The following is a 22039-nucleotide window of genomic DNA, read 5'->3' as shown; positions in this document are numbered from 1 at the left end:
TCTCCTTTTCATGGGCAAACTCTATATATGTCTGGTTCCCAGACTTCCTCAAACCCCGAAACTTCTGTCGGTACGCTTCTGGCACTATTTCATAGACCTTAAGCACAGCCTCCTTTACAGTATCATAATTAGTCGACTCGGTCACAGATAAGGCAGAATATGCTTGCTGCGCCTTCCCTTTTAACACACTTTGCAACAACACTGCCCAGTCCTCTCTCGGCCACTTCCTGTTCTGAGCCACTTTCTCAAAATGTAGGAAGTACTTATCAACGTCTTTTTCAGCAAACGGAGGTACCAACTTAATTTCCTGACTGACATTAATTGATACACCCCTCTCGCCACCACGACTTGACACTTGACCCCCTTGACGCCACATCTCCCTCTCAAACTCCCTCTGTTTCTCTGCCTCTGCAGCCTCGAACTTAAGTCTCTCCATTCTTAATTGTTCTAGTCTTAACAAGGTCTCCTCATCACCTATCGGAAACTTCTGTAGCGACTCCTCCTCAAATAACTCTTTCCCAACACAATATTCAGCTATTTTCCTCTGAATTCCTGTCTTCATCATACTCTTCTGTGTTCTGGAAAGTTTCCATTTCTTAGTAATGTCACATAAAACCTCCTTTCAAAAACAAAGGAGTAGGGTTTTCTATAAATTCACTAACCTCCATTTCTGCTGTTTTCCACACACAGATTAATTGCAAGGGATTTCCCCAATCAAGACAAGCCCCCACACAATTTCGAAAATTGGCTCCAACCAAATTTGTTCAGATCCCGGACGCAGGCCCCAAGTTTGTCATAGACCCCGTGACGGGTTGAAAAGGTCCAGCAGAAATGGAACACACCTGGAGTCTGGTTTACTATAAATTAAGACTATATTTATTACTACTACGAATTAATACCATTAAACCGAATAATGCAATGCAACTATAGTGTAACTATTTTATTCCTGCAGAAACTAAAATCTGGAAATCTAACCCCAACCTGAGTATTGCTTACAATACTCAGCAGGCTGAAATGTCCTCAGATGCTGCTTGACTTGCAGAGTATTTCCAGTATTTAATTTCTATTTAATTTGTTCTTCCGTTTTGCGGAATTTGTGTCCCACTACGGAGACAGTGGTTATAAAAACATTATTAGGTTTGTTTTTAATCTGTATCTTTAAGTGAATTTAAGCTCCAGTAATCTTATTTCCCCAAAGAACTTAAATCTGTAAGTTGTCAGAAACTTCCTAGATCTTTAGTTGCTTAAACCTAAGCTATTGATTTAGGAATCTTTCACTAGCCAGTAGCATTGCCTCTGCTTTTAAAATGTGACCAAACATTTTACTGTGTTCAAAGTGGGCTGAACTATTGACTGATTTGTCTTCAAATGCTGCTTTTGATTTTTTGAAGTACATTCGCTGATTTTTCTATGCTGTTTCATCATCCACTTTGTGCGTATTGTCAAAGATGTTAATGCAAGCTCATAGCCTTTGTTAGTAAGTAAACTAGATGCATTTTGTTATTCATTGGTCCTTTGAGCTAAATAGGTAAGTGAATATTCAGGCCAGGGTAGTTTATAAATCGTACAGCACGGTTTAATCCTATATGTACCTGTTATTTTGCATCACAGGCTCAAGAGATTTTGTTGTAAAGGCACAGGTTTTGGCTGGTGGCAGAGGAAAGGGGGTATTTGAAGGAGGTCTGAAAGGAGGAGTTCAAATTGCTTACTCGTAAGTATTTTTAAAAAAAATTGTGCTTTTTCTTCCCTAATGATCAAGAAACTACCAACATTTAGACATACCTTGATGATTTTAAAATGTTACTTGAAAGAAACTGAGACAATTCCTTGCTTCCATCCTAAATATTCTACTAAGTCCATATAAAGCAGTAATGTCAACTCTAGATCAGATTCCTTTTCTAAATCCAATTTTGTTGGGTTGGTAGTAACATTGCCCTCAATTATGGTTGCATGTGTGAAGTTTCATCTACTCTGTTGTTTTCAAATGATTAATGAATTTATATTATATAAATCATAAGCAGCAAATCAAAGGTTTTGTTCTTGATGAATCATTTTTCTCACTTGGAACTGTTTCACTTTACCTACTCCATGCTTCCTATTCTCGTTTTAAGTTACCTACTCTGTTATCACCTGAAACTCTGTAAATCATATATGATTACATTCAGAAAGCTTGTGTAAGCTATATTTACATTTTGATGAGAGTCGTTTTTAATGGACTATGTTTATCTTGAGAGTCGATATTCCTTTTGAATATGGTTCATTATACTCTGACAATATTTCTTTCAGCTTTACCTCCCCATACAATCAGCTCTTTAAATTTGTAACTTTTGTCTTTATAGTTTTTATGTTGGATAATCCTAAAGCTTGTAGTTCTCACACCTCACACTTCCCGTTTCTACCTCCTACCCAAGATCCACAAACCTGCCTGTCCTGGCCCTCAGCTTGCTCCTGCCCCATCGAACTTGTTTCTGCATACCTCGACACGGTATTATCCCCCCTTGTTCAATCCCTTACTACCTATGTTCGTGACACTTCTCACGCTCTTAAAATTTTCGATGATTTTAAGTTCCCTGGCCCCCACCGCTTTATTTTCACCATGTATGTCCAGTCCCTATATACTTCCATCCCCCATCAGGAAGGTCTCAAAGCTCTCTGCTACTTCTTGGATTCCAGATCTAATCAGTTCCCCTCCACCACCACTCTGCTCCATCTAGCGGAATTAGTCCTTACTCTTAATAATTTCTCCTTTGGCTCCTCCCACTTCCTCCAAACTAAAGGTGTAGCTATGGGCACCCGTATGGGTCCTAGCTATGCCTATCTTTTTGTTGGCTTTGTGGAACAATCTATGTTCCGTGCCTATTCTGGTATCTGTCCCCCACTTTTCCTTCACTACATCGACGACTGCATGCAGAGCTCGTTGACTTTATTAACTTTGCCTCCAACTTTCACCCTGCCCTCAAGTTTACCTGGTCCATTTCTGACACCTCCCTCCCCTTTCTAGATCTTTCTGTCTCTGTCTCTGGAGACAGCTTATCCACTGATGTCTACTATAAGCCTACTGACTCTCACAGCTACCTGGACTATTTCTCTTCTCACCCTGTCTCTCGCAAAAATGCCATCTTCTTCTCGCAATTCCTCCGTCTCCGCTGCATCTGCTCTCAGGATGAGGCTTTTCACTCTAGGACGAGGGAGATGTCCTCCTTTTTTAAAGAAAGGGGCTTCCCTTCCTCCACTATCAACTCTGCTCTTAAACGCATCTCCCCCATTTCACGTACATCTGCTCTCACTCCATCCTCCCACCACCCCACTAGGAATAGGGTTCCCCTGGTCCTCATCTACCTCCCCACCAGCCTCCGGGTCCAACATATTATTCTCCGTAACTTCCGCCACCTCCAACGGGATCCCACCACTAAGCACATCTTTCCCTCCCCCCCTCTCTGCTTTCCGCAGGGATCGCTCCCTACGCGACTCCCTTGTCCGTTCGTTCCCCCCCATCCCTCCCCACTGATCTCCCTCCTGGCACTTATCCATGTAAGCAGAACAAGTGCTACACATGCCCTTACACTTCCTTCCTCTTACCACCATTCAGGGCCCCAAACAGTCCTTCCAGGTGAGGCGACACTTCACCTGTGAGTCGGCTGGGGTGACATACTGCGTCCGGTGCTCCCGATGTGACCTTTTATATATTGGCGAGACCTGATGCAGACTGGGAGACCGCTTTGCTGAACACCTACGCTCTGTCCACCAGAGTAAGCAGGATCTCTCAGTGGCCACACATTTTAATTCCACATCCCATTCCCATTCTGACATGTCTATCCACGGCCTCCTCTACTGTAAAGATGAAGCCACACTCAGGTTGGAGGAACAACACCTTATATTCCGTCTGGGTAGCCTCCAACCTGATGGCCTGAACATCAACTTCTTTAACTTCTGCTAATGCCCCACCTCCCTCTCGTACCCCATCTGTTACTTATTTTTATACACACATTCTTTCTCTCACTCTCCTTTTTCTCCCTCTGACCCTCTGAATATACCCCTTGCCCATCCTCTGGGTTCCCCCCGCCCCCTTGTCTTTCTTCCCGGACCTCTCATATGATCTCGTATCCCTTTTGCCAATCACCTGTCCATCCCTCCCCCTCCTGTCTTCTCCTATCATTTTGGATCTCCCCCTCCCCCTCCAACTTTCAAATCTCTTGCTCACTCTTCCTTCAGTTAGTCCTGACGAAGGGTCTCGGCCTGAAACGTCGACTGCACCTCTTCCTAGAGATGCTGCCTGGCCTGCTGCGTTCACCAGCAACTTTGATGTGTGTTGCTTGTAGCAGAGTCTGTTTACTACAAGTTCTCATATCTGCTCTATTTCATTTCCCTTAACAAGATCTATAAATATGGTCTCTTTTGTTGGCATCTGCAAAAGTGGCAGCGCAATCATCGATCCCCAAATCCCCCTTCCCCACACAAAATAAAACGAGAAAGATTGGGCGAAAAACACAGAATACAAAAAAGATTTAACACTGAAAAAATGTCCACAGTCCAAGTCCACATCGAAAACACAGAAAACCTGAACATCATTCTCCCCGTCCTTAGCAGAGTGATCTCACCAGCAGTTAAAAAGGGAGTCTCCCCTGTCTGGCAGCAGAGGGATCTTCCAGCGATTAAAAAGGCAGGCAGCCAGCATTTCGATCTTCCTCATTGCTTTAATCGGCGAAATGGAGTCGAACATTGGCTCGCAGCCTTCTTGCCACGAGGTTGTCACACGTTGCCTCTGCCTCCTTGTACTATCTTGATGTACTTGTGTTTTGGAATGGTCTGGCCAGATGGCATACAAACAGCTTTTCACTGTATTTGTACATGTGACAATAATTTGCCAACTTGCCAAATCTGGAATACATAAAAGTGTATTAACAATGGTGTTTCAGTTGAAATAACTTAAGAAATAAAGCAGGTCAGTTGTCATCTTCGAAGAAATTCACTTTTCTGTAATCCCATATAGAACAAAGAACAGTACAGCACATGAACATGCCTTTCGACCCACAATATTGTGCTGAACCATCTGAAAAGTAATTTGAAAAAAAACAAAGTCTGCCTATCTGCACCATGTCCATATCGCTCCATCTTTCTCATATTCATGTGCCTATCTAAATATATCTCTTAAAAACCTCTAATGTATTTGTCTCAGGCAGCACATCCTAGGCATCCACTGCTGAGTAAAAAAACTTAACCCTCGCATCTTCAATGCATACCCTCTGGTATTAGACATTTCTATCCAGGGGGGAAAAAAGAATCCCTGTCTACTCTATCTATGCCTCTCATTATCTTATAGACCTTTATCACATCTCCCCTCAGCCTCTGCCGCTCCAAAGAAAACAATCCAATCTTACCCAGCCTCTCATGATAGCACATGCCCTGTAAACCAGGCAGCACCTTGGTAAACCTCTTCTCAACATCCTCAACAAAGCCTCAACATCCTTCCTATGATGGGGTGACCAGAACTCAATGCAATACTCCAGATGTGGCCTAACCTGAGTTTCATAAAGTTGCAACATAACCTTTTGCCTTCTGACCTCAATGCCTGACTAATAAAAGCAAGCTTTCCATAAGATTTCTAACCGCCCTATCGACCTGCGTAGTCACTTCCATTGAGCTGTGAACTTGGACTCCAGGATCTCTGCTCAGCAAGACTGATAAGTGTCTTGCCCTTAACAGTTTACTGTCTCCTTGCATTTGCCGTACTAAGGTGCAAAACCTCATATTTGTCTGGGTTAAACTCCATCTGCCATTTCTCTGTCCATATCTGCAACTAATCTATATCATTTTGTATTCTTTGCTAGTCTTCTTCAGTATTCACAACTCCACCAATCTTGGTATCATCTGCAAGCTTACTAACACACCTGTTTACATTTTCATTCAGGTCATTTGTATACATCACAAACAGCAGAGGTCCCAGTGCCGATCCCTGCGGAACTCCACTAATTACCATCCTCCAGCTCGATTAAGTCCCTTCACCCACTGTGTTTTATGTGATAGCCATTTCTGAATCCAAATAGCTAATTCACCACAGACCCCATGCATCTTAATCTTCTGGATTAGCCTCCCATGGGGACTTTGTCAGATGCCTTACTAAGATCCGTGTTTATACCTCCCATTACCCGACCCTCATCATTCTCTCTCGTCATCTTGTCAGAAAAAAAGACTCAGTGGTTGGATAAGTCATGACCTGCCCCGCACAAAGCCATGCTGGCTCTCCCTAATTAGGCTAAGCGTTTCCAAATACTTGTATATCCTATCTCTAAGAATTTTCTCCAGCAATTTCCATACACATGATACTCACTGGTCTGTAGTTCCTTGGGTTGCCCCTTATTCCCTTCTTAAATAAATGTACAACATTAGCCACTTGCCAGTCCTCCAAGACCTCGCCTATGCCTAGAGAAGACATGAAGATGCTGGTCGAAGCCCCAGTAATCTAACCTCTTGTCCCCTTCAATTACCATGGGTAAATCCCATCAGCTCCTTGGGACTTAGCCACTTCTTCCTCCTTGACCTCTAAACACCCTAACATAATTATACCTTCAACACTGATCTCCTGGTCTTCCCTGGAGTGGTCCTACCTTCTCCCTAGTTATCCCTTTGGCTTTGATGTATGTATAGAATGTCTTGCGATTCACCTTAATCCTACTGGCCAAGGTCTTTTCATGGCCCCTCCTGGCTTTCTGGATTCCCTAACTTAGTTCTTTGCTGGGTTCTTTATAATCCTCATGTACTCCATTTGATCCTACTTTCCAAGTTTTACATAATTTTCCTTTTTCTTCTTGACTAATTCATCACTTCTCTAGACATCCAAGGTTCTTTAATCTCTCCATCCTTGTCCTTCCTTTCCTTTACTCTGCAATTGATCTTTAAATGCCTTCCACATACCTGAAGTGGGCTTTCCAGAAAAAAGGTGTTCCCAATTAACTCTCTTAGTTCCTGTCCAATGCCCTCATCATTTGCCCTACTCCCACAATGACCATACCTATCCTTAACTATTACTATCCTGAAATTTAAGGAATTGTGGTCAGTGTTCCCTAACTGCTCCCTCACTCAAATGTCAGTCACCTGGCCCGGGTCATTATCCAGCACCGGGTCCAGTATGGCCTTTCCTCTTGTTGGTCTGTCCGCATAATTGATTTATAAACCTTCCTGGATACACTTAACAAATTCTCCCCCACTTAAACCCCTTGCACTAAGAAGGTCCCAGTTTATATTAGGGAAGTTGAATTCCCTCATGACAACAACCCTATTATTTTCACACATTTTCTTAATCTGATTCATATCTGTACCTCAATTGGGGGGCGGGTCTGTAGTGCAATCTCATCAGTGTGATTTCATCCTTCCTATTCCTGAGTTCTACCTAATGGACTCAGTATCTGAACCCTCCATTATGTCTTCACTGAGTGCAGTTGTAATATTGTCCCTGATTAGTAGTGCAAATCCACCCCTCCCCCTTACCACCGCCTATATCTTTTCTAAAACTTTGAAAACCTGGTACATTAATCACCCATTCCTGCCCCTCTCTCAACCAAGTTTCTGTAATAGCCCCAACATCGTAGCTCCTTGTACTGATCCATGCTCTTAAGTTTATCACCTTTACCCATAATACTCTTGCATTAAAATATATATACTTCTTATACCTGTTATTTCAATTTTGCCTTTCAAAACTTTCCCTGACATCTACCATCCTGTCCAGTCCTTCACTTACTGACCTGCTGCTCTGGTTCCCAGCCCCTGCAAAACTAGTTTAAACCCTCCTGAGTTGCATTAGCAAACCTCCTGGCAAGAATATTCGTTCTCCTCCATTTCAGGTGCAACTTCTTGTAGAGGTCACCCCTTTCCCAAAAAAGGTTCCAGTGATCCAAGATCCTGCCCCATCTGCTCAGCCACTGATTCATCCATGCCATTGTCTCATTCCTACCTGCACTAGTCTGCGGCACAGGAGTAATCCGGAGATTACTACCTTGGACGTCCATCTCTTTAGCCTGTTTCCTAACTTTATATACTCACTGCACAGGACCTCTTACCCTTTTCTGCTTATGTCATTATGCAACATGATAAACAGGCTGTTTACCCTCCTCCTTGAGAATATCTTGTAGCTGCTATGATACATCCTGGACTCTCACACCCAGGAGGCAGCACACTATCCTGGTGTCTCTTTTGCAGCTGCAGAATCTCCTGTCCCCCTAACTATTGAGTCCCCTATTGCCACCACACTGCCTGACTTTACCTTCCCCTGCTGAGTCTCAGAGACGGCCACAGTGCCACTAGCCTGGCTGCTGCTGCCTGTGCCTTGATGGGTCATCCCCTCTCCCAGCAGCATCGAAAGAGGTATACTTGTTGCTGAGGGGAATGGCCACAGGGAACCCTGCACTGACTTCCTATTCCCCTTGCCTCTCCTGGTAGTCACCCATCAGTAGATCTGAAGCCAGTACTCTGATTACCTTGTCTTGTCCACACCTGTGATCATGCTCTGTTTATTTGTTGCTCCAGTCTTTGGCCTTCTGCTGCTAGCCTTCAGCTTGAAAATTTGGTTGATCACTGAGCTTGGAAAAAGGTTTGCAGACATTTCGCTCCAGTCGAGAAGCCATCATCAGTGCACAATTGAGGGTGTTGTCTCCTCAGAATGCTGGCTTATATACTTCTACAGGGTCCGAATGGATATTGATTAGACATTGTGATCTGGTTGTCTGGTTCAAAACACTGTGAACCGTTTAGCAGTATAAGATTTTGATTGGTTAGCTTCGAGGGAGTCCTGTTGGATGTGTTTGCTTTGCTGTCCAGATCCCAAGATTACCGGTGATTTATTGATTGTTGACATAGTTGTTTCCCTTTTCTCCGTAAGGTTTCAATATACTAGATCTATGTCAATGTGTTTGTTGATGGATCCTTCTGCAGAGAATCCACTTTCAATGGACCTCCCTGAATATGTCTATTTTGCTAAGCTTGGTGACCAACGGAACTTCCAAATAGTCGACCCGAGCTACCAGTACTCTGCAATATTTCAAAGCCTTCAGTTTGTTAATCTGCAGGATGTTCAGAAGGAGATTCAGTATAAAAACAAAATGGAGAATCAGCAGTTTTGCATTCTTGGTTGCCTCTAATATTCTGATCCTGCCTTTATCAGAGACCTTTGTTTGAGGGTAGTTGGTATAAACTAGAAAAATCCCTGCAGCTGGTGTTATACTTCAAGAATAACTTTTAAGATATTATCTTACTATTTGGAGTTTTAAAAATACCAAATTAATATTGTGTGTGTACAAATTTCTGTACATATTGTAATCAATTAACAACCTGGTTGATCACTTTCTTCTTCCCAGTCCAGAACAAGCCCAGGATATTACTTCCCAAATGATAGGAAAGAAGTTATTCACGAAACAAACGGGTGCAAAAGGAAGAATATGCAACAAGGTATTGATCTGTGAGCGAAGGTACACCAGGAAAGAATATTACTTTGCGATAATACTGGATAGGATATTTCAGGTGAGCAAATGGTCAAGATTGTCATAAAAATCTGGTGAATTGCTATAGTGTTTTATTCATATTAAATTTATGAATATCTTAATTTATACTGTTTGGAAGCTAGGGATTTCAGGGAAATAATGTCTTGGAACAAAATGATATTACAAAAGAGGAAATGCTGCAGATCTTGAAGCACATTTCGGGGTATAAACCCCCGCGGCCAGACTAAGTGTGTTCTAATACATTGTGGGAAATTATGGAAGAAATTGCTGAGGCCTGGCAGAAGTATCTGTAGCACTGTAAGTCACGTGTGATGTACTGCAAGATTAGAGTGTGAATAATGTTGTGCCTTTGTCGAAAAAGGGCTGCAAGGACAAGTCTCCCAAACTTGTCCTCTTCACTAAGGAGGACATAAATAATCTTCCGGAAATAGTAGGGGATAGAGAGTCCAGTGAGATGGAGGAACTGAGGGAAATACATGTTAGTAGGGAAGTGGTGTTAGGTAAATTGAAGGGATTAAAGGCAGATAAATCCCCAGGGCCAGATGGTCTGCATCCCAGAGTGCTTAAGGAAGTAGCCCAAGAAATAGTGGATGCATTGGTGATAATTTTTCAAAACTCTTTAGATTCTGGACTAGTTCCTAAGGATTGGAGGGTGGCTAATGTAACCCCACTTTTTAAAAAAGGAGGGAGAGAGAAACCGGGGATTTATACACTGGTTAGCCTAACATTGGTGGTGGGGAAAATGCTAGAGTCAGTTATCAAAGATGTGATAACAGCACATTTGGAAAGCGGTGAAATCATCGGACAAAGTCAGCATGGATTTGTGAAAGGAAAATCATGTCTGACGAATCTCATAGAATTTTTTGAGGATGTAACTAGTAGAGTTGATCGGGGAGAACCAGTGGATGTGGTATATTTGGATTTTCAAAAGGCTTTTGACAAGGTCCCACACAGGAGATTAGTGTGCAAACTTAAAGCACACGGTATTGGGGGTAAGGTATTGATGTGGATAGAGAATTGGTTGGCAGACAGGAAGCAAAAAGTGGGAATAAACGGGGCCTTTTTAGAACGGCAGGCAGTAACTAATGGGGTACCGCAAGGCTTAGTGCTGGGACCCCAGTTGTTTACAATATATATTAATAACTTAGATGAGGGAATTAAATGCAGCATCTCCAAGTTTGCGGATGACACGAACCTGGGCAGCAGTGTTAGCTGTGAGGAGGATGCTAAGAGAATGCAGGGTGACTTGGATAGGTTAGGTAAGTGGGCAAATTCATGGCAGATGCAATTTAATGTGGATAAATGTGAGGTTATCCACTTTGCTGGCAAAAACAGGAAAACAGATTATTGTCTGAATGGTGGCTGATTAGGAAAAGGGGAGGTGCAAGGAGACCTGGGTGTCATTATACACCAGTCATTGAAAGTGGGCATGCAGGTACAGCAGGTGGTGAAAAAGGCGAATGGTATGTTGGCATTCATAGCAAGAGTATTTGAGTACAGGAGCAGGGAGGTACTACTGCAGTTGTACAAGGCCTTGGTGAGACCACACCTGGAGTATTGTGTGCAGTTTTGGTCCCCTAATCTGAGGAAAGACATCCTTGCCATAGAGGGAGTACAAAGAAGGTTCACCAGATTGATTCCTGAGATGGCAGGACTTTCATATGATGAAAGACTGGATGAACTAGGCTTATACTCGTTGGAATTTAGAAGATTGAGGGGGGATCTTATTGAAACGTATAAAATCCTAAAGGGATTGGACAGGCTAGATGCAGGAAGATTGTTCCCGATGTTGGGGAAGTCCAGAACGAGGGGTCACGGTTTGAGGATAAAGGGGAAGCCTTTTAGGACCGAGATGAGGAAAAACTTCTTCACACAGAGAGTGGTGAATCTGTGGAATTCTCTGCCACAGGAAACAGTTGAGGCCAGTTCATTGGCTATATTTAAGAGGGAGTTAGATATGGCCCTTGTGGCTAAAGGGATCAGGGGGTATGGAGAGAAGGCTGGTACAGGGTTCTGAGTTGGATGATCAGCCATGATCATACTGAATGGCGGTGCAGGCTCGAAGGACCGAATGGCCTACTCCTGCACCTGTTTTCTATGTTTCTATGTCTATGTTTATATTTAAAGTGGAATTGATCGTTTCCTGATTGGGCAGGGCATCAAAGAATATGGTGAGAAGGCAGGTGTACGGAGTTGAGTCATGATGGAATGGCAGAGCAGGCTCAATGGTCTGAATGGCCTAATTCTGCTCCTGTGACTTACGATTTTGTGGTCCTCCCAGAGTGCTCTGTTCGACCACTCTACTCAGTGCCCAACTGTTCACTGTTATGTCCGAACCTGGTTTGTTCTAAAGTGCAAAGAACTTTCTTTTTGACCCTATCTACCCATGATGCTACTTTCAAGGAATTATGGATCTGTATTCCCAGATCCTTCTGATAAATTGCACTCCTTTTAAGACCTATTCTGGTTGGTAATATGGAAATGCAACATCTCACCCTTGTCTGCATTAAATTCCATCTGCCATTTTTCATCTCATTTTTCCGCTCATCGTTCCAGTTGCTCCAGATCAGGCTGTATGCTTAGATAGCTTTCCTCACTGTCCATTGTGTTCCCTTTCTTGGTGTCATCTGTAAATCTGCTGATCCATTTTACCACATTATCATCCAGATCACTGATATATATGACAAACAACAATGGACCCAGCATCCATCCCTGTGGTACACCACTCATCCCAGGCCTCCAATCAGAGAGGCAGCCATTAATTACCACTGTATGGCTTCTCCTGTGAAGCCAATGTCAAATCCAGTTTGTTATCTTCTTCTGAGTGGCAAGTACCTGAACCCTCTTAACCAGTCTGGACTTTGTCAAAGGCCTGCAAATGTCCATGCGGACATCATCCACTATCTTTTTCTCATCAATGTTCCTGGTAACTCCTAAAACCTCTACAAGATTGGTTAGACATGACTTACCACAAAGACATATTAACTATTCCTAATCCGGCCTTGTCCTTCCAAATACTTGTACATCCAGTCCCTTGGAATATCTTCCAGTAAATTACCCACTACTGACATCAGACCCAATTTCCTGCCTTACTCTTAGAGCCTTTCTTGAACAATGAAGCAACATTTGTTTTCCTTATCTCTAATTATCTTGAAACTAGTGAAATTATGATCACTTAACCCAAAGTGTCCCCCTACACACACTTCTGTCACCTGTCTTGTCTCATTCTCTAATAGGAGATCCAGTATCGAACCTAGTTGGGACCTCTAAGGATTAAGGAAACGCATTGAACACATTTGACAAAACTATCACATCTAGTCCTTTTTTAGTGTGGGAATCCCAGTCAATGTGGAAATTTAAAATCACCTATTGTCACAACTTTATTTTTCTTGCAACTTTGTTATTTCTTTACATATTTGCTCCTCAAAGTCACTGGCTGTTGGGTGATGTATAACGCAAACAACAGGAATTCTGCAGAAATTTAAGCAACACACATCAAAGTTGCTGGTGAATGCAGCAGGCCAGGCAGCATCTCTAGGAAGAGGTACAGTCGACGTTTCAGGCTGAGACCCTTCGTCAGGACTAAAACGTCGGCTGTACCTCTTCCTAGAGATGCTGCCTGGCCTGCTGCGTTCACCAGCAACTTTGATGTGTGTTGGGTGGTGTATAATCATCCTTTTCTGATTCCTTAGTGCCATTCATATAGCCTCAATAGACGAGCCCTCTAGTTTGTCCTGCCATGACATTTTCCCTGACTAGCAATACCACCCTCAAACTCCTTTAATTACCTTTTCCTCTGTTGTGTTAAAACAGAACCCTGGAAAATTGAGCTACCAGTCCTGCCTTTCCGTCACACAAGTCTCACTAATGGCTACAATATCATAATTCCATATGCTGAACCATGCTCTGATCTCATCTGCTTTACCAACAATACTCTTTGCATTGAGGTAGATACAAATCAGGTTCTTTTTCTCATGATGCTAAACCTTTCAGTTCCTGTCTTTGTAGCTGGCTTAATATAATTTCCCACAACCACTTCACTATCTGCTGTGGCACTGGTTTCCATTCTCCTGCAACTCTAGTTTAAGCCCCTCCAAGGTAGCAGTAGCAAACCTTCCCACGAGGATACTGGCTTCCCTCTCCAGTTCGGTGTAAACCATCCAATCTGTACAAGTCCCACTTTCCCTCAAAGAGATCCCAGTGGTCTAAAGATCTGAAGCCCTCCCTCCAGCACCATCTCCTTAATCATGTGTTAAACCTATTTCTGGCCTTGCCAGCATCTGACATGGGTAGCAATCCTGAGATCATAACCCTGGAGGTTCTGTCATTTAACTAAGCAGCTTACTCTCTGACAACACACATCAAAGTTGCTGGTGAACGCAGCAGGCCAGGCAGCATCTATAGGAAGAGGCGCAGTCTCTTCCTGACGAAGGGTCTCGGCCTGAAACGTCGACTGCGCCTCTTCCTATAGATGCTGCCTGGCCTGCTGCGTTCACCAGCAACTTTGATGTGTGTTGCTTGAATTTCCAGCATCTGCAGAATTCCTGTTGTTTGAGCTTACTCTCTGAACTCCTTCCTGCCTATGTCATTGGTTTTGATGTGGGCCATGGCCGCCAGCTATTCACTCTTCCCCTCAAGAATGCTGTGTACTCAACTTGAGATATCCCTGACCCCGACACCAGAGAGTCAACGTATCTTCTGGGACGCAAACACGAGGAAATCTGCAGATGCTGGAATTTCAAGCAACACACATCAAAGTTGCTGGTGATGCAGCAGGCCAAGCAGCATCTATAGAAATAGGTACAGTCAACGTTTCGGGCTGAGACCCTTCGTCAGGACTAACTGAAAGAAGAGCTAGTAAGAGATTTGAAAGTGGGAGGGGGAGGGGGAGGGGGAGATCCAAATTGATAGAAGGAGACAGGAGGGGAAGGGATAAAGCTAACAGCCGAACAGTTGATTGGCAAACGGGATATGAGAGGATCATGGGATGGACGGGAGACCTAGGGAGAAAGAAAGGTGGGGGGAGCCCAGACGATGGGCAATAATGAATGGGGTACGAGGGGGAGGTGATGCCACAAAAGGTCTCGGCTTGAAATGTCGACTGTACCTACTCCTATAGATGCTGCCGGGCCTGCTGTGTTCACCAGCAACTTTTATATCTTCTGGGAATCTTGTTCGCTTCCACTGTTCCACTCTAACCCTGTCCCACTCCAATAATGACTACTCCCACAATGGCACTCTATTTAAACCTATTTTTTTTATTGGCCCTTGACAAGATCCAAAAATTATAAGTCTGCTTAATGTCCCAACTGACCCTGCTCGCTTTTGAAATCGGACACTCACTCACCACAAGCAACAGTTTTCAAAATTTCAAGCACACCGAATGTTGTTCTGATCACTGATTATTGTGAGTGGTTAATTATTCTTTGATGATTTATAGGTAGTCCACCTGAACAATAGCTGACTGACTTAGATAGTCCTGTACCCTCAAGCGGATGCAATATTTTAATTGCGTTAATTCAGTTGATATTAGATTGCAATTTTCAGCAATACAGCTTGAATATTATTGGACACCTATCTAATTACACTGGAAAGAGTTGTTAATATCATATGACAAAAGGAGACCACCCTATACAACGGGCAGCTGTCGGAGCGGGCAGCGGAGTGAGCGGTAGCAGAGTGCAGGGCTTTGGCTTCAACGGGCTTCGGCAGTAAACGGGAAGAGGTGAGAGCGAAGCACCAACTTTTTTTTTCTCCCCCCTCCCCTCTTCGCGAATCGGTCTGGACAGACAGGAACAGCAGGGCTCTCACAGCTAACGGTACGAGCTAACGGTTTAAAAGGTTAGTCTGTTTGTCCAGGTAAGTGGGTGAGTAGACTTATTTTTCCTGTTTCATTCCTGTAGGATTATTTAGCATGCCTGCAGGGTTAGTGCTTTGTTCAGGCTGTTAGATGTGGGAATCCTGGGAGTCCTCCAGCCTCCCTGATGGCCACATCTGCGCCAGGTGCACCGAGATGCAGCTCCTCAGAGACCATGTTAAGGATCTGGAGCTGCAGCTTGATGACCTACTGCTTATCAGGGAAAGTGAAGAGGTGATAGACAGGAGCTACAGGGAGGTAGTCATCCCTAGGCTACAGGGGTCAGAAAACTGGGTCACTGTCAAGAGAAGGAAGGGAAATGCCCGTATAGTGGAGAGCACACCTGTGGCTGTCCCCCTCAGCAACAAATATCTTGTTCTGGATGCTGTTGAGGGGGATGACCTGACAGGGGACGCCCACGGTGACCGGGTCTCTGGCACTGAGCCTGGTGCTATTGTGCAGGAGAGAAGGAGGGAGAAGAGGAATGCGGTAGTCATAGGGGATTCCATAGACAGGGGAACGGACAGGAGATTCTGTGAGCCTGATAGAGATACCCACATGGTGTGTTTGCCTCCCAGGTGCCAGGGTACGGGATGTCTTGGATCGGGTCCAGAATATTCTGAAGGGGGAGGGTGAGCAGCCAGTTGTCTTGGTACATGTTGGTACCACTGATATAGATAGGACAAAGGAGGAGGTCCTGAAGAGAGATTTCTGGGAGTTAGGAAGGAAGCTGAGAAGCAGGATCTCCAGTGTAGTAATCTCGGGATTGCTACCTGTGCCACGTGCTAGTGAGGCCAAGAATAGTCGGATCAGGCAGATGAATGCATGGCTGAGAGACTGGTGCAGGGGGCAGGGCTTCAGATTCTTGGATAATTGGGATCTCTTCTGGGGGAAGTATGACCTTTTCAAAAAGGACAGGTTACACCTGAACCCGAATGGGACCAATATCCTGGCAGGAAAGTTTAATAGAGCTGTTAGGGAGGGTTTAAACTAATTTGGCAGGGGAACGGGAACCGGAATGACAGAGCGGAGGAAGGGGAAAACAGAAATAAATCTAAGATAGTGAGCAGTAAAGATGTCAGGAAAGACAGGCAGCTGATGGGGCAAATTTGTAGCCATTGGGATGAGTTGCAGTGCAATAAAGTTGCAGTGAAATCAAAGCGAAAAGTACCAAATACTGGTCTTAAGGTGTTATACTTAAGTGCACTCAGCATAAGGAATAAGGTGAATGATCTTGTCATACAGCTACAGATTGGCAGGTATGATACTGTGGCCATCACTGAGACGTGGCTAAAGGATGCAAGTCTCTAGGAACTGAACGTCCAAGGATACACGGTATAAGGGAAGGATAGGAAAGTAGGCAGAGGGGGAGGCGTGGCTTTATTGGTAAGAAATGGTATTAAATCATTAGGAAGAGGTGATATAGGATCGGAAGGGCAGAATCTTTATGGGTTGAGCTAAGAAATCACAGGGGTAAAAGGACCCTGATGGCAGTTATTTATAGGCCTGCAAACAGCTGCAGTGATGTGGACTACAAATTACAACAGGAAATAGAAAAGGCTTGTCAGAAGGGCAGTGTTATGATAATTGTGGGAGATTTTAACATGTGAGTGGATTGGGAAAATCAGGTCGGCACTGGATCTCAAGAGAGAGAGTTTGTAGAATGTCTGCGAGATGGCTTTTTAGAACAGCTTGTTATTGAGCCCACCAGAGGATCGGCTGTACTGAATTGGGTATTGTGTAATGAACCGGAGGTGATTGGAGTGATTGAGGTGAAGGAACCCTTGGGAAGCAGTGATCATAACATGATTGAGTTCACTGTGAAATTTGAAAAAGAGAAGCTGAAATCTGATGTGTCGGTATTTCGGTGGAGTAAAGGAAATTACAGTTGCATGAGAGAGGAACTGGCCAAAGTTGACTGGAAAGGGACACTGGCGGGAAAGATGGCATAGCAGCAGTGGCTGGAGTTTATGCGAGAAGTGAGGAAGGTGCACGACAGGTATATTCCAAAAAAGAAGAAATTTTCGAATGGAAAAAGGATGCAACAGTGGTTGACAAGAGAAGTCAAAGCCAAAGTTAAAACAAAGGAGAGGGCATACAAGGAAGCAAAAATTAGTGGGAAGACAGAGGATTGGGAAGTTTTTAAAAGCTTACAAAAGGAAACTAAGAAGGTCATTAAAAGGGAAACGATGAACTATGAAAGGAAGCTAGCAAATAATATCAAAGAGGATACTAAAAGCTTTTTCAAGTATATAAAGAGTAAAAGACAGGTGAGAGTAGATATAGGACTGATAGAAAATGATGCTGGAGAAATTGTAATGGGAGATAAGGAGATGGCGGAGGAACTGAATGAGTATTTTGCATCAGTCTTCACTGAGGAAGACATCGGCAGTATACCGGACACTCAAGGGTGGCAGGGAAGAGAAGTGTGCGCAGTCACAATTACGACAGAGGAAGTACTCAGGAAGCTGAATAGTCTAAAGGTATTGAACCCGATGGAACGCACCCTCATGTTCTGAAGGAAGTAGCTGTGGAGATTGTGGAGGCGTTAGCGTTGATCTTTCAAAAGTCGATAGATTCTGGCATGGTTCCAGGGGACTGGAAGATTGCAAATGTCACTCCGCTATTTAAGAAGGGGGCAAGGAAGTAAAAAGTAAATTATAGACCTGTTAGCTTCACATCAGTGGTTGGGAAGTTGTTGGAGTCGATTGTCAAGGATGAGGTTGCAGAGTACCTGGAGGCATATGACAAGATAGGCAGAACTCAGCATGGGTTCCTTTAAGGAAAATCCTGCCTGACAAACCTATTACAATTTTTTGAGGAAATTACCAGTAGGCTAGACAAGGGAGATGCAGTGGATGTTGTATATTTGGATTTTCAGACGGCCTTTGACAAGGTGCCACACATGAGGCTACTTAACAGGGTAAGAGCCAGTGGAATTACGGGAAAGTTACATACGTGGATAGAGCGTTGGCTGATTGGCAGGAGACAGAGAGTGGGAATAAAGGGATCCTATTCTGGTTGGCTGCCGGTTACCAGTGGTGTTCCACAGGGGTCCGTGTTGGGGCCGCTTCTTTTTACATTGTACATCAACGATTTGGATTATGGAATAGATGGCTTTGTGGCTAAGTTTGCTGATGATACGAAGATAGGTGGAGGGGAAACGGAGAGTCTGCAGAGAGACTTGGATAGATTGGAAGAATGGTCAAAGAAGTGGCAAATGAAATACAATGTTGGAAAGTGTCTGGTTACGCACTTTGGCAGAAGAAATAAACGGGCAGACTATTATTTAAATGGGGAAAGAATTCAAAGTTCTGAGATGCAATGGGACTTGGGAGTCCTTGTACAGGATACCCTTGAGGTTAACCTCCAGGTTGAGTTGGTGGTGAAGAAGGCGAATGCAATGTTGGCATTCATTTCTAGAGGAATAGAGTATAGGAGCAGGGATGTGGTGTTGAGGCTCTATAAGACGCTGGTGAGACCTCACTTGGAGTACTGTGGGCAGTTTTGGACTCCTTATTTCAGAAAGGATGTGCTGACGTTGGAGAGGGTACGGAGAAGATTCACCAGAACGATTTTGGGAATGAGAGGGTTAACATATGAGGAACGTTTGTCTGCTCTTGGACTGTATTCCTTGGAGTTTAGAAGAATGAGGGGAGACCTCATAAAAACATTTCGAATGTTGAAAGGCATGGACAGAGTGGATGTGGCAAAGTTGTTTCCATGATGCGGGAGTCTAGTACGAGAGGGCATGACTTAAGGATTGAAGGGTGCCCATTCAGAACAGAAATGCGAAGAAATTTTTTTTAGTCAGAGGGTGGTGAATCTATGGAATTTGTTGCCACGGGCGGCAGTGGAGGCCAGTCACTGGGTGTATTGAAGGCAGAGATTGATAGGTATCTGAGTAGCCAGGGCATCAAAGGTTATTTTGAGAAGGCGGGGAAGTGGGACTAAATGGGAGAATGGATCAGCTCATGATAAAATAGCGGAGCAGACTCGATGGGCCGAAAGGCCGACTTCTGCTCCTTTGTCTTATGGTCTTATGGACATTCCACATGATAAATAATCACAGCATGCCCTTCAAAGCACCGAGTCCTTGTTGACCATCAAGCACCCCTTTTTTTTACATTAATGCTATGTGAATTTTCACATTCCAGAAATTGGTTGACTTGATGACTACTTTTGAAGGTGGTGTCCTTCAGAAGAGCCAGAAATGAATTATTTATCTTCTGAGTGAAGATCTTTGATATTTTCAGCTGTGACATTTATAATGGGCCCCAAACCACAGAGAGCAGGGATTTATGAAGCGGCTACCTTCAGTTTAATTTATGCTTAAAATAGTATGTGATGATATTAATTGGGTTTAAGTTACTGCTGTGAGCTAAACCTAGGAATGGGAAATAAATGGTGAAGAGGAGACTAGTGGTCTCTTTGGAACTAAGCTTAAGGGAGGACTATTGGTTGTCCCTGTCATATCATTATTCACTTGCAGTGAATGCTATAATGATTGCCATAAGACCATGAGATATAGGAGCAGAATTTTCCTCTCAGCCCCAATCTCCTGTTTTCTCTCCATATTCCTTCATGTCCTGACCAATCAAGAATCTTTTAACCTCTGCCTTAAATATACATAAAGACTTGGCCACACAGCTGTCTGTGGCAAATAATTCCACAGAATCGCCACCCTCTGGCTAAAGAAATTCCTTTTCATCTCTGTGCTGAAAGGAGATCCTTCTACTCCTAGGATGTGTCCTCTGATCTGAGAATCTCCCACCATAGGAAACATCCTCTCCACATCCACTCCATCAAGACCTTTCACCATTCAATAGGTTTTAATGAGGTCATCCCTCATTCATCTGAATTCTAGAGAATACAGGCCCAGAGTGATTAAACGTTCCTCAAATGACAAGCCGTTGAATCCTAGAACCATTTTCCTGAACCTCCTTTAAACCCTCTGCAGTTTCAGCACGTTCTTTCTAAGATAAGGGGCCCAAAACTGCTGACAATACTCCAAATGAGGCCTTACCAGTGCTTTATTTGTTTCCTCACCACAGACTCAACCTGCAGATTAACCTTTAGGGAATCCTGTGCAAGGACTCCCAAGTGCCTTTGCACCTCAGGTTTTTGTATTTCTCTCCATTTAGAAAATAGTCAACCTTTCACTTCTTCTATCAAAGTGCATGACCACACACTTCCTGACACTGTATCCCATTTGCCACTTCTTTGCCTGTTCTCCAAATCTGTCTAAATCCTTTTGAAGCCTCTCTACTTCCTCAAGACTACCTGCCCCTCTACCTATCTTCATATTGTCTGCAAACTTTGCCCCAAAGTCATTAATTCCATCATCCAAATCATTGACATACAACCTAAAAAAAATTGGTCCCTACACAGACCCCTGTGGAACGCTACTAGTCACCAGCAGCCGGTCAGAAAAGTCTCCCTTTATTCCCACTCTTTGCCTCCTGCCGATCAGCCACTGCTTTATCTATAATGGAATCTTTCTTGAAACGCCTTGAGCTTATAGCTTGTTAAGCAGCCTCAAGTGTGGCACTTTGTCAAAGGCCTTCTGAAAATCTAAGTACACAGCATCATCGATTCTCTTTTGTTTACCCTGCTTGTTATTTCTTCATTGAATTGCATCAGATTTGTCGGTCAAAGTGTTCCCTTGAAGAAATCATGCTGACTACAGCCTATTTTATCATGTGCCTCAAGTACCCTGAGATATCATCCTTAATAATTGACTCCAGCATTTTCCCAACCACTGATCTCAGACTAACTATACTTTCCTTTCTTCTGTCCCCCTCCCTTCTTGCTGAGTGGAGTGACGTTTGCAATTTTCTAGTCTTCCAGAGCCATTCCAGAAGCTAGTGATTCTTGAAAGATGATTACTAATGGCTCCACAATCTCTTCCGCCACCTTTTTCAGAACTCTGGAGCGTACACCATCTGGTCCAGGTAACTTATCTATCTTCAGACTCTTCAGTTTCCCAAGAACCTTCTCCCTAGTAACGGTAACTTTACAAACCTCATTACCCCTGACACTCAGAACTTCCACCATACTGCTAGTGTCTACCACAGTGAAGACTGATGCGAAATACTTATTCAGTTCACCTGCCCAATTACTATCTCTCTAGCATCATTTTCCAACAGTTTGATATGCACTCTCGCCTCTCTTTTACACTTTATGAATCTGAAGAAACTTTTGGTATCCTCCAATATTACTGGCTAGCTTACTTTTGTATTCCATCTTTACCAGCTTAAAGAATTTTTTAGTTGCCTCCTTTTGGATTTTAAAAGCTTTCCAATCTTCTAACTTCCCACTAATTTTTGCTCTGTTATATACGCTTTCTTTGGCTTTGACTTCTCTTGTTAGCCACGGTTGTGTTATGTTGCATTTAGAATACATCTTCCACTTTGGGATGTATATATCCTGTGCTTCCAGCCATTGCAGCTCTGACTTCATCCCTGCTAGTGTTCTTTTCCAATCAATTCTTGCCAACTCCACTCTCATGCCTCTATAATTTCTTAATGCCTGCATTACTAAATGACAATAAAAGAGGACTGAGTGTCCTCATAATCTAATCTAATCTAATAATCCGTTTTACTCCACATGGTGTAATATTTGATTTTAGCTTCTCCTTCTTAAATTTCAGGGTTAATTCAGTCATATGATCACTTTCCCTTAAGGGTTT

At 43.5% G+C, this 22039-nt stretch overlaps 1 protein-coding gene across 6 annotated transcripts in view; it reads left to right on the top strand.

Annotated features, from left to right (window-relative positions):
• The window catches only part of LOC134348228 (succinate--CoA ligase [ADP-forming] subunit beta, mitochondrial-like), a 191129-nt gene that overhangs the window by 34545 nt on the left and 134545 nt on the right, over window positions 1–22039 (top strand). For all 6 annotated transcript variants that reach the window (XR_010018378.1, XM_063051292.1, XM_063051291.1 and 3 more), the window contains exons 3-4: window positions 1612–1711; window positions 9348–9510. Coding sequence is in view for 5 of the 6 variants with exons in the window: in XM_063051292.1 (XP_062907362.1) it covers window positions 1612–1711; window positions 9348–9510 (263 nt within the window). In the remaining variant the exon portion in view is untranslated. The remainder of the gene's footprint in view (window positions 1–1611; window positions 1712–9347; window positions 9511–22039) is intronic.

This window comes from Mobula hypostoma, chromosome 6, assembly GCF_963921235.1.
Source record: "Mobula hypostoma chromosome 6, sMobHyp1.1, whole genome shotgun sequence".
Taxonomy (NCBI): Eukaryota; Metazoa; Chordata; class Chondrichthyes; order Myliobatiformes; family Myliobatidae; genus Mobula; species Mobula hypostoma.
Note: the sequence above shows the minus strand (reverse complement) of the source record. Positions and strands in the feature narration are given on the sequence as shown.